Raw genomic sequence first — 11,632 nt, forward strand, 5'->3', positions numbered from 1 at the left:
GTGCCAAGTACAGGGGCAGCACCCGGTGACCTTGGAATAACTGTCACTAGGTAGTGTTCTTAATGACACAGCCTGGTGGGCCAGGCGCCAGCGGGAGAACCGAGGGCAGGTCGTGCTTCTGCTGCACTGGGTAGAGCCTGCATTTGGTTACAGGGCTTTACATCTGTATGGTTTGTGTGCATGTTTGTTACTGGGGGAAAAACTAGGACTTTTCAGTATCCTCTTTGCACCCTGTTCTTTGGTGTTCACGTGTTCTATTTCACACAATCCCTCCAATTTTATACAGAACAACCAAGTACCTCCTGTTCTGTGCTCCCGACTGTTGACTGGGAAGCCGAACTCCACGTCTCCCGTACACAGTGACTCAGAGTGTGGTCTCTCTGGCACTGTTCACTTCATTATTTGCTTCCTAATTTTATCCTAGAAATTAATTTTCCTAAATTGCAATCTGTTAACAGGAGTCTTATTCTTTCTTATTGCAGCTTGTACCTCCTTTTAAGCCTCAAGTAACATCTGAGACAGATACCAGATATTTTGATGAAGAATTTACAGCTCAGACTATTACAATAACACCACCTGAAAAATGTAAGTAAACCTAATAGTTGAAAATGTTTGACTATAATTGAAAAAAACAGCCACTTTTTGAAAAAAAAATTTTTTTTAATGTTTATTTTTGAGAGAGACAGTGTGTGAGCAGGGGAGGGGCAGACAGAGAGGGAGATACAGAATCTGAAGCAGGATCTAGGCTGAGCTGTCAGCACAGAGCCCCTACATGGGGCTCGAATCCATGAACCGTGAGATCATGACCCGAGCTGAAGTTGGATGCTTAACCAGCTCAGCCACCCAGGGGCCCCTGATATTTTCTTATCGGATATTTTCAAGATCAAATTCCACAGTGACTTACTCCATTCCACTTAAGAATGTGGAGTCCCTGGGGCTCCAACTCTTGATTTTAGCTCAGGTCATGATCTAAAATCATGTTCCTGAGTTCGAGCCCCGCATTGGGCTTTGTACTGACAGTGAGGAGCCTGCTTGGGATTCCTTTCTCTCTCTCTCTCTCTCTCTCTCTCTCTCTCTCTCTCTCTCTCTGTCCCTTCCCTGCTTGAGTGCATTCTTTCTGTTTCTCTCATAAAAGAACATGGAGTTCTGAAGTGGAAATACCAAAGACAGTAGCTGAGAGAAACGCTTTTGGGAGCCAGAAAAATTACATAAAGAAAAATTGCAGCCTGAGAATTACAGACTAAATTATAGATGACTTAGCCCTTGCTTACTATTCTAACGCGCTCTTGCCATCCGCTGAGAGAATTCTGAGGTAGACCCTGCTGTGCGTCCCCGACTGCTCACTCCCAGACCACCCTCAGAATCGCGCTAATTCTGGTTTCCTGCATTCTTAATAGTTCTAAATTACTCTAAATGGAATCACCCTGTTTTTATTTAGCTTTGTCTTAAGCACTAATATCTGTAAAGACATAATTTTGTTTGCTAGTAACTTTTTGATACATGTAAAGTGAATTACACGTGTGTTAAAACTGAACATTCATGCACCACGTAAGATCATTCCGCAGACACTAGTATGTGCACACTCTTCGATCAATATCCCAAACACGTGGGCTTTCAAGGAAAGAAAGGTACCAGATAAAACTTCCAGACAAGACACTCTCATGCCGACAAAGGACTGTGTGTCTGTCGTCATTAGCTCAGCAGCGAGGATAAAATTGAGTGTGAGGGGCAGGCTTGAAAAGCCAGATTTCTTCCAGTCACACGTCTCTTGGCTCACAATCCCTTTGTGGTAGTTTTCTCTCCTTCTCTTCCCTTTAGGTCCCTTCCCACACTTAGGTTCTTCCCCCTCTTGCCTTTGCGAAAGGCAGGGTAGCGGAAGTGCTTGTTCACAGTGAGGGTCCGCGAGCGGGAAGGTTGAGGCGCGGTGTTCTTCCAGCAGCAGACGTGGCCGGCCACCTGATGGTCTGGGGTTTCCAGCCCCGGGCCCGGGACCTGACAACAAGGGGCTGTGAACACACCCTGAAGTGAAAAATATAATTACGTATGATACGCCTAAGTGTGCTTTTCTTTCCTAAGATTTGCTGCAAGTTAAGAACCTCTTAACTTTAATTTTATAAGGGAGAAATTGCAACCCAAAGAGAAATTGAGCTGCCTGAGTCCCTCAGTCAGTGTCAGCAGCCTTGCCGGGGCCCAGGCCAAGTTGTGAAAGATTAGTATGTTGAAGTGCTTCTCAGGGTATATCCCCAGTGGGACGACGGGCTTCCATTCTGTCTTGATCTTACAATGGTAAGAGTTGAAGACCATGTTGGACACCCTGTGCAGTCGTGGGCAGGTAGCTCAGGGCCCGCGTGAGCAGAATGGTGGGCACAGGCCGTGGCACTGATTCCGCTGGCCCCAGAGTGGACCGTGGCAGGCAATCCACTCGTCTGAAATGCTGGGCAGCACCAGTGAGGTGGTGGGTGGGCCCGTGAGCACTTTCCGCCATAGAGCATTTGCTAGGCCTCATCATTTGGATATGCTGTCACCTGTGATCAGACCACATCCTGCCCTTGCCCACAACCCTCTGGTGGCTCCCTAAATCTGTACTCTAAATCTGACTGATCCCACTGGCTCCCACAGGCCTGTCTGATCCCAGCTTTCTCCTGCTCCATCTTGTCCCCCGTCCCTGCGTTCAGCCACCCCTGGAGCACGCCATGCCTCACTGTGTTTTACCGTGCCTCAGCACTGGTGTGCTAAGCGTTGTCCTGCCTGTGGTGCTCTTTCCCTCGACGTGTGCATGAACAGCTCTTACTCGTCCTCACATCGCAGCTTAAAGGTCACTTTGTCAGAGAGCCTTCTTCAACCTCCCATCTAAAGAATGGTGCAGCATTTTGGACACCGTCTCCTGCCCCCCTTGATGCTGTACGTTGACAATTGCTGATGGTCTTCCAGTTAATGTGTTTATTCCTTTGTTTACTGTCTGTATATCCAACTAGAAAGCAGTAACCCTGAGAAGAACGACCTGGTTTCTTATTCACTGCTGGCCTCAGCTGCTAGCTGGGCACTTGGCCCAGTGTCAGTGCTCAGTAAACATATATTAAATGAATGACGTCTACAGGCAACATAATGGCAATAAATTCATATCTTTCACTCTCAGCGTCAATGGGCTAAACTAGTTCCAATCAAAAGACATAGGATAAGAAAACAAGATCCATCTCTTTGCTGTTTACAGGAGACCCATTTTAGACCTAAAGACACCTGAAAATAAGGGGATGGAGAACCATCTATCGTGCTGATGGTCGCCAAAAGAAAGCTGGAGTAGCCATACTTATATCAGACAATCTAGATTTTAAAATAAAGACTGTAACAAGAGATAAAGAAGGGCATTATATCATAATTATGTGGTCTGTCCGCCAAGAAAACCTAACAGTTGTAAACATTTATGCTCCAAACGTGAAAGCACCCAAATATATAAATCAATCACAAACATAAACTCATTGATAATGATACCGTCATAGTAGGGAACTAAATGATGAATAAGCATTATGGTGGGAGGCAGGGTAGGCTCCCGGCCGGAAGGTGGCCAGCTCTTTCCAGAGATCATACTGGATCATACTGATGGCCTCCACCCGCGCCCAGGATTTTGTGCTTCTCGCCACCCCACGTCATACCCACAGCAACCTAGAAGGTGAGGTCCCAACGTGTCTCTGTGTCAGCCACCACCTCTTCGAGACCGTTTTCTCTGGTAAAGAGAGCTTTGGAATTTGTGGACTCTTTTAAGACAACTAGGTATGTGGTCTTGGAAGTCACAGAAATAGGGACAGTCTGTAAACGCAAAGCCACGAGGACATATTTTGCTTCCAAAGGTGGGAGTCCAGTCCCAGCAAGGATGAGCCTGGTGAGCCTGAAACGCAAGGCAAAGGGAACCGTAAAGGATGAGAAGAGACTGGGGTTGGGGGTGCCCCTGTTCACGTCCTGACTCTGCCACCCCATCCCTGGAATGGGGCGGGTCACTCCGCTCTCTGGGAAAGGGGATGCAGGGCTGGCTAATGTCCCCGGGCCCCGACTTTCCCCTGCTGTGTGCCTGAGAAGCCATCTCTTTGGGAAAAGCACCTGAGTTGTGCAGCTTTGAATGGCCGTAGCTTTGATTTTATTGAAGTGCCACACAAAACGGTCTGTAGTGTTCTGTGTCCTGTGATGCATGCTAGGAGCGTGGTGACAGGTCCAGTACAGTAAATGCCCAGCAGAAGAGTGGGCATGAATCTGGGAGGACTTTGGGAGGCCAAAATATGATGCAGGGAGTGGAAGGGACCCCACAGACCAGCTCCCGAATCCAGGACTACGAGTAAGTTAAACCTCAGGCTCTGTGGCAGGTGCTGCCCTGGCCATCAGTCCTTTCTTCATACTGACTTGATTTCGAAGCCCTGGCGGTCAAGGCCCGGATGTCTTCAGGATTCAACTTGCAGCCTCACCCCACACTCCAGACTCACATGGCACTGGTCGTGCTGAGGGCGTGTCGTTAACACACCCTCTGTGGCTTGATTTCTAGAACTTAGAAAATGAGGGGGACCCAGCACAGTTTCTAGAATATAATCTGAACCTGGCGTCTCACCTTCTTGGTCAGCAGAACGAATGTCGTGACCGAGCATTTTGTCACTAACAGCATCCGTGTCATTTTAGACATGGGGAACGCTGTATCTGTCCAGTGACTCGCTGATTGAAAGGGTATAAAGTGTGTTTCTAGTGTGAGACCGGGGTCAGCAGGAGGCCCACACACTGTAGTACCTTCCAAGGTGGACCTCAGAATCGACCTAGGAACGTGTGGCTGTTTCAGGTATCGGAACCCAGAAACCTGAGTCCAGCAGAGTCCTGCGTCTGACTGGGCGTCTGGTTTCCTGACTCTGCAGAGGGAGTGAGGGCCAGCTGAGGCCAGGGGGCGCCTGGTGGAGGGAGGGAGGGCCACAGCAGCCAGTCTTTACCTGGATGTCCCCTGGGTGCATCCTGGATTCTCGTAGGAGGCCAAATCAAAGGAGATCTGGTGAAACCCCAAGCTTGATTACATTTCACTTGATCTTTTCTTGCAGCTCTGAGTGGTGGTGCTGGGATGGCCGTGGCCGTCCAGCGGCTAACACGCGGAGGTTTTGTTCCCAAAGCCTCCGTGATATGTGACAGTTGTCTCCCCACTTGCCACCTTGCTTTTATGAGGCAGAATGGAGTTACTTTTTAGAACAAATCATCAGTTAGACAAAATGTTCTTCCCTGCAAACAGCTGTGGTCACGTGCCAGATTGTTCTCACTGGTGTTAATTGAACAGATTTGGGAATGTGTCGTCTTGCATTCTACCCATGAATGGTCCTCTGCCTTCCCTTATACAGGAAAAGAGGATTTCTTTGAGATCTAGTAGCTTGTAATGCCATATAATTATAGTTGTTAAACACTAAGAAAATTGGGCGATGGATTGTTCCTCGGACTGGAGATTCTGATGCGGACTGGGGAGTTGACCTCTGCTTTCTTGTACCAGATAGGTCTCGTGTTTTTAGTGTGGGTCCTGTGTGTGGTCAGCATGGTTCCCTGCGACCCAGCTTTCAGAGCAGAAACCTGTTCGTGGACGGTGTGTTATTGCGGGCTCTGGCTCGGGCAGGCTGCTGTCCCCTCCCTCCACAGCCCCCCACCTGTGCAGATCAGAGGGCTGCCAGTGCCTCCCCCGAGCACCTCCTCAGGGAAGGATCAGATACTGGCCCCAGGAGGCAGCGGTCCTGAGGGAATGGTGGGGTCATCAGCATTAGAGAATTTCAAGGTGTGGGGCCCTGGCCTAGTCATCTGTGAGACTGAGATTTCTTCGTGTTCGAAAATGTGATTATTATTCAAGCTACAGAACGAAGATTCTTAATTCTCAGCTGACGTGCAGCCTAGAGCAGTAAATGCTCCTCCTCGGAAGGAAGCCCGGCCCCTCCTGTGTGGCTCCCGTGTGGTGTAGGGGCAGCATAGCACAGTCCCCTCTCTGCCCAGCCTCTGCACGGGCAGTCCAGCCAATCTGCACGTTCATGGCGCAGAAAAACACTCAGCCAAACAAAGCTGTTGGTGGGGAAGACTCTTGCCTTGAAATGTGATTCACGCAGAATGCTCCGAATTTGAACATTAAGCTTTCAGCTGCCTTTTCTCTAGAGTTTTTATGCTTTGTGACTCAACAGGCCATCCCCAGCCCCTACCACCTCTTATGCAGCTAAAAATACTGTGGAAGGTATTTCATCTAAATGATGCATGTGGTTTGCTTGATGCCTAGCAAATATTTGATAATAGGGAGGCAGAGATTTCCCCAAATCACAGGGCTTTCTAGAAATGCTGACAATAAGCCTGTCAGCAGCAGGAAAGAAGCCTGTGGAGGTCCATGGTCTACACGGAGCAGGAAGCCACAGATCTTCTCCATGGACTGATTCCCACCTAATCCAGTGATATTTTCTGTTACATTCAAGGCTGAAAATGGTTAGCAACTTGATCCCTTTCTAGAATCTTCTGTATTCAGAATAGAATATTGAGAAGAAGCACAGTGAGGCAAGAGCAGAAACGTTTGCTCTCCAGAGGAATGTGGTGTCATCGAGGAGCACAGAGAGTCATCCTTGTGTGACAGGCTGTGATTTCTCCCATGATGTGACATACATGCTCTTGGAGAGGCTGGAAAATCCAAGGGATCAGCAATGTACTCCCTGTATGTATTTGAGGAAGTGGAATTATTTTGCTTGAAGCAAAAAAGGTTGGGTGTTTGAAAGCCTCCTCTGGGGCTTTCACTGTGGGCCAGCACGTGACCCCCGCCCACTGGGGGAGAGCAGGAGGGGCTTTGCGGGCACCCCTGCACAGACGCGGAACCCCGAGGGTGGCCAGAGCCCGGAGCAGGTGCACAGGGGATGGTGTGGACTGGGGTGACTGAACACATGATGACGTACAAGGAAGAGCCCCCTGCTGGGTGGGACTTCAGTCACCAGAACGGTTATGAGAAGGACTTGGGTGACCATTTGAGATCCTTCAAATGTGGGAAGGCAGGGAAGATGAGGGCGGCTAATGTGAAAGCAGCTTCCTCTGTGCCTTCGAGTGTCTTTCTGCTGTTGGTTTCCCGAGGAGCTAGTGTTTGGATGCTGACATCTTACCCTCTCTTTACTCTGGTTTAAAGTTGCCTTTTAGGGAAATTGGGAATGGTGACTAAAGACAGATATGAGATGTAGAGTAAATAATGAGTCCTGTAAAATTAAGGGCCCATATGAAGCTTTATTTTGCAGTCACACCTAAAGCACCATGAGAAAAAAAAAAAATACGCACATTTAAAGGCAGTTGGTAGCGGATTCTAGACAAACACGGTGCCTTAGGGTTTGATCCCTGTAATTTTGACATGCGCGGTTTTGTGAAATTGAGGGTTACCGAATCTCGTTTGTTCCTTCTTATTAAAAAAAGTCTTCTCTTCAATAGTATTTTTTTCACAGCATCCTGAGTCTTAAGATGGTCATGTCTTGAAGGAGATGATTTGATGTTGTTATTCTTTGTGGATCGTGTGTTTGAAAGTGAGATTGTTTGGGGATTAAGTTTAATTAGTCTGTGTTTTGCTGACAAACCCGAGTTTCTGGGAGCTCGTTGCCTCTGTTAATCGTCATGATGCTAGAAGTTCAAACTAAGAAGACCGGAGATGGTGTTGCAAAAGGTAGACGTACGCTAAGTGGCCGCTTTCTGCCCGCAGATGACGAGGACGGCATGGATGGTGTGGACAGCGAGCGGCGGCCACATTTCCCTCAGTTCTCCTACTCTGCCAGCGGCCGGGAATAAGGCCCTCATTCTGCTCCTTCACGGTCATCCTGGATTTTCTTCCTCAAGGTGATTCCTGGACACCACACCAGTCGTAGCTCTTACAAAGCAGGAGCGCCTCCAGACACCCCAGCCCACGCACACCCCCACGAGAACACACCTGTACGCAAACACACCTGTTTGTTTTTGCATGAAATTGTATCTCCGTCTACGGTCTCATGCTGCTGCTGCTACTGTCTTACTGTCCTATAAGCAACTTTAAGAGGTAATTTTACAGTCTTTGGAAGTCACGAGCCCGCCATTGTTCACTTGTGCACAGTTGTCATCTTTCGATCTTTTGGTTTTTGTTTTTCCCTAACAGTGAAGGCTAAATGAGATACACTGAGTCTAGGTACATTTTTTAACTTTCTAGAAGATAAATCAAAAACTAATTAGACTAAGAAGATTTAGCATATAATTCAGAGTAAGCGATTGCGGCAGGGTGGTGATGTGCATATGCGGGTTGTAGGAGAGCCTATCAGATCAGTGCACAGAGTGGGGAACTCGCACGCAGACCTGGCTGGAGTCCGTAGGGAAGCATCCGAGAGAAGGCCTGACGAACCGTTGAGCTAGCTCGATAGACACACACTTAATCCCTGTCGGACGCTGCCGAGGAAGCCTGCCGCCCCACCCGGACGTCCAGACCTCACTGGCAGCTGGCGGCAGACGAACACTGTCCTTCCGGGGAAGGAGGCATATGCACAGCAGAGGCAGGTCACTTAAAGGGGCTATGAAACCATTTGCACCAGAGAGCATTTTTCTTTTTTCCCTGTGCTTGGAAACCTTTTTCCCTTCTTGATATTTATCACCTCTGATGGCTGAAGAATGTAGACAGGTATAATGACCCTGCTTTTCACCAAAATTTGTACACCGAGGTAAACAGGTGTTTGCCTTATTTGTTTTAAGTTTTTACTTTGAGTTCTACGTGAATTCGCTTTTTCTCGGATGTTAAATCTTTGAATGTCCTTTTATGATTTTGTTTATATTGCAGTAGTATTTATTTCTTAGTGAAGAAAACTGTGTGTCATGTTAGCAAATGCAGCGCCAACTTACATGAAATAGACTCACTGCAGTTTATTTGGACCCGTGTGCAAGGATGTACACGCCAATGAGAGGCATGCACTTTTTCTCCTATGTGACAAAATCGGACGAGGCTCTGAAATTGTACATCTTGGTTAGAATTTGGCTTTGGGAGAAGAGATGCTGTCATTTAACCCCTTGGTGCTGAAAGTGAGAAAAATCCCCAACTCTCCAAGCCGAGGGGTTAATGAGACAGAAGGATGTCGGTGTTGCTCATTCGAGGATGGAAAGGCTCTGACGCCTGGCGACGTAACGCGGGGGAGGAAACCGAGACCCGCGTGACCGTGAGAAACCAACTTGACTTGGCAAAAGGAACGCATCTCGAGTATTTACAAAGTAGGCAGTAAGGGGTGAGAACCTGGTGTGTTTATTCCGCTCATGGTACATTTATCACTGAATTAAGCCATCAGGGAAAACACAAAACAACACAAAAAAAGAACACCTCCAACTTTTCTTTTTCTGTATATACTCATGTCCCCCAATTCCAACATTTCTCACTGAGAGGGGACATGTATGCAAACCTCATCTTTCTCCTTCATTAATGATGATCTTCAGATTAAACCCTTTGGTGCTAGGAGCTGACATTTTCCAAAGCAGCCTATGAAGTCCAGGGGCCGGGGGCCCTGTTGCGGAAGCTGGCAGCCGGCCCCACGGAGCGTTCGTGGGGATGGATCGGTCACGTGATCTGACAGCTCCCCGTGGAAGACTGCGGCATGACGTGCTGTCACTGTCGAGATGCGTTGTGCGCAAGAGCGAGTGACTTTCTGAGTAGGATGAATCATATTCATACGCAGATGTCTTAGCCTCGTGACGCTGGAAGTGTGGTCTGTACAGGAGACGCCACTGCTGGCGGTGGGCGGGCCACTGGGGCTGAGGGGGTTAAAGGGCATTTTACTAAGGCAGCTAAGACATATTCAGACATAGGTTTTATCCTAATTTTTCATATTTCTACCTGAGTGAAGTTCATCCTCAGCATCGAGTAGGAAGTTACAGGAAATGGTAGTTCATTCCTTCTGACACATGTAGCTTCACTTTTTTGTTTTTTCTTCCCTTGGAATTATGTTGAATGTTTCACTTTGACTAGAAAGTAGACTAGGAGGTATGTCCTGTAAGTTGTCTCGCATCCATTATATACAAGAGGAACAGGGAGAGGCAGAGAAGGCGGCTGAGGCTGGCTGAGGTTTGTGCGGAGCGTCCGTCCCTTTCGAGGAAAAGGGGGGGCCCGTACACTAAGCACTTCGATAGCTTCCCCCCCCCCAAACCTTAAGGTGATTTCCATGACCCTGGCCAAGGACACTTCCTAAAGGTTAAGGACCGCGTGGACGGTGCCCCGGGCTGGCCAAGCCTCCCAGCCAGCTCTCCAGGCCCAGTCACTCTCGGCCTCGAGATCCGTCAGAGGCACCGAGGTGTTTCCAGACTTCCCCCTCCCCCGCTCTCACCCCCCAGGTCTCAATCAGCTGGCGCCGAGGACCGACAGGTAACACGTGTGTGTAGAGGGAGATTTCTGGAGATTTCTGCACCTGCCCTCGAGGCTGCCCGTGGCTGTGGCATGGGCCGCCGGCAGATGGCAAGGCCTGAAACCCAGGATCGTTCTATCAGAGTTCGGTTCAGACTTTGTGGACTCCACCCCGTACTAACTCTCGTGAAGTCTGCCCTCTTGTCTCAGTGCAGCCACCTGGGAGGAAGTTGGCCATTTCTGCTTGGATTTCTGGCAGGTTGCTCACAGCTTTGCTTTCTACACTAATTACATAGCATTATTCCAGTATTTTCCATTTTCCCGTACCTGATTTCCGGCTTCTTAAAGCTGACTGTTCTTGCAGGGGCCCCTTGCTTCTCCTAGAGTACAAAGGTAAGGGCCTCCCTTACTAACTGCAGGGTCTCTGTATTACACCTCAACGTACACACTTTGCTGCTACTGTTTGTACTGTCTACAGTAGAATTTCCTTATCTTGCTCCTGGTAGTGCATTACAGGCAAGCATGAAATGTAAAGTATTTATTTAAATAAAAAGAAAACCTCTAAATTGGTAATTGAATTACCTCCCTGTAGCTTTATAGTTTGTGACATTTCTTGACCTTGCTAGTTCTTTCATTAGATCCGCGCAAGATCTAGTCATCTGGTTAAGGATTTTAAGCAGACGCAACTATGAACCCAAGAAACTGTATTACTCTTACTGTTGGTCATACTAAAACTAAAACTGTTCATTTCCTTAAGTATATGACCCACAAGGATGTGAAATAACTACAAGAAACTGTTTTTGTACACTGTACATCCTTAGTATTTTTACACGTATATGATAGGGATGCACATTATTTTCCTTCGTACAGACAGCTTAAATAAAGCACTATGTCAATCTGCTACTTCTCTGTTTATTGTTGTTGGACGTGGTTCTGTAATCTCAGAAAATCTTTTCTGGAAAACAAAGAGATTTTTAATAGCTCCAGCTGGTATTAACCTACCCTACATAAAATGTGACAGGAAAATACAGCAGTTTCTTGTAGCCCCGAACGCACACACAGGATTATGTTGTTACTTCAGTGACGTGGCAGTAGCGTGGTCGTGCAGACTCGGACGAAGGGCCGCCTCCGAAGGGGAGACGCCGACCGCGCCGCAGTGGGTTCGGGGCAGGTCTCCCATGAAGTCAGGGACGGACCGGGTCTCCTTGGAAATGTGTTCAGTCAGGACCTAACAGTCTTCACAGCAGATGGTCTGGACCCGGAACTCTCTTGAGGAGTGTCGCTCGTCGG

At 48.1% G+C, this 11,632-nt stretch overlaps 1 protein-coding gene across 3 annotated transcripts in view; it reads left to right on the forward strand.

Annotated features, from left to right (window-relative positions):
- AKT3 (AKT serine/threonine kinase 3) overlaps nucleotides 1-11,245 on the forward strand; it is a 308,798-nt gene extending 297,553 nt beyond the window's left edge. For all 3 annotated transcript variants that reach the window (XM_043568301.1, XM_043568303.1, XM_043568302.1), the window contains 2 exons: nucleotides 483-585; nucleotides 7,703-11,245. In XM_043568301.1, the coding sequence (XP_043424236.1) occupies nucleotides 483-585; nucleotides 7,703-7,788 (189 nt within the window). In that variant the 3' untranslated portion in view covers nucleotides 7,789-11,245. The remainder of the gene's footprint in view (nucleotides 1-482; nucleotides 586-7,702) is intronic.
- The last annotated feature ends 387 nt before the right edge of the window (nucleotides 11,246-11,632 follow it).

The sequence above is a fragment of the Prionailurus bengalensis genome, chromosome E4 (assembly GCF_016509475.1).
Source record: "Prionailurus bengalensis isolate Pbe53 chromosome E4, Fcat_Pben_1.1_paternal_pri, whole genome shotgun sequence".
NCBI lineage: Eukaryota > Metazoa > Chordata > Mammalia > Carnivora > Felidae > Prionailurus > Prionailurus bengalensis.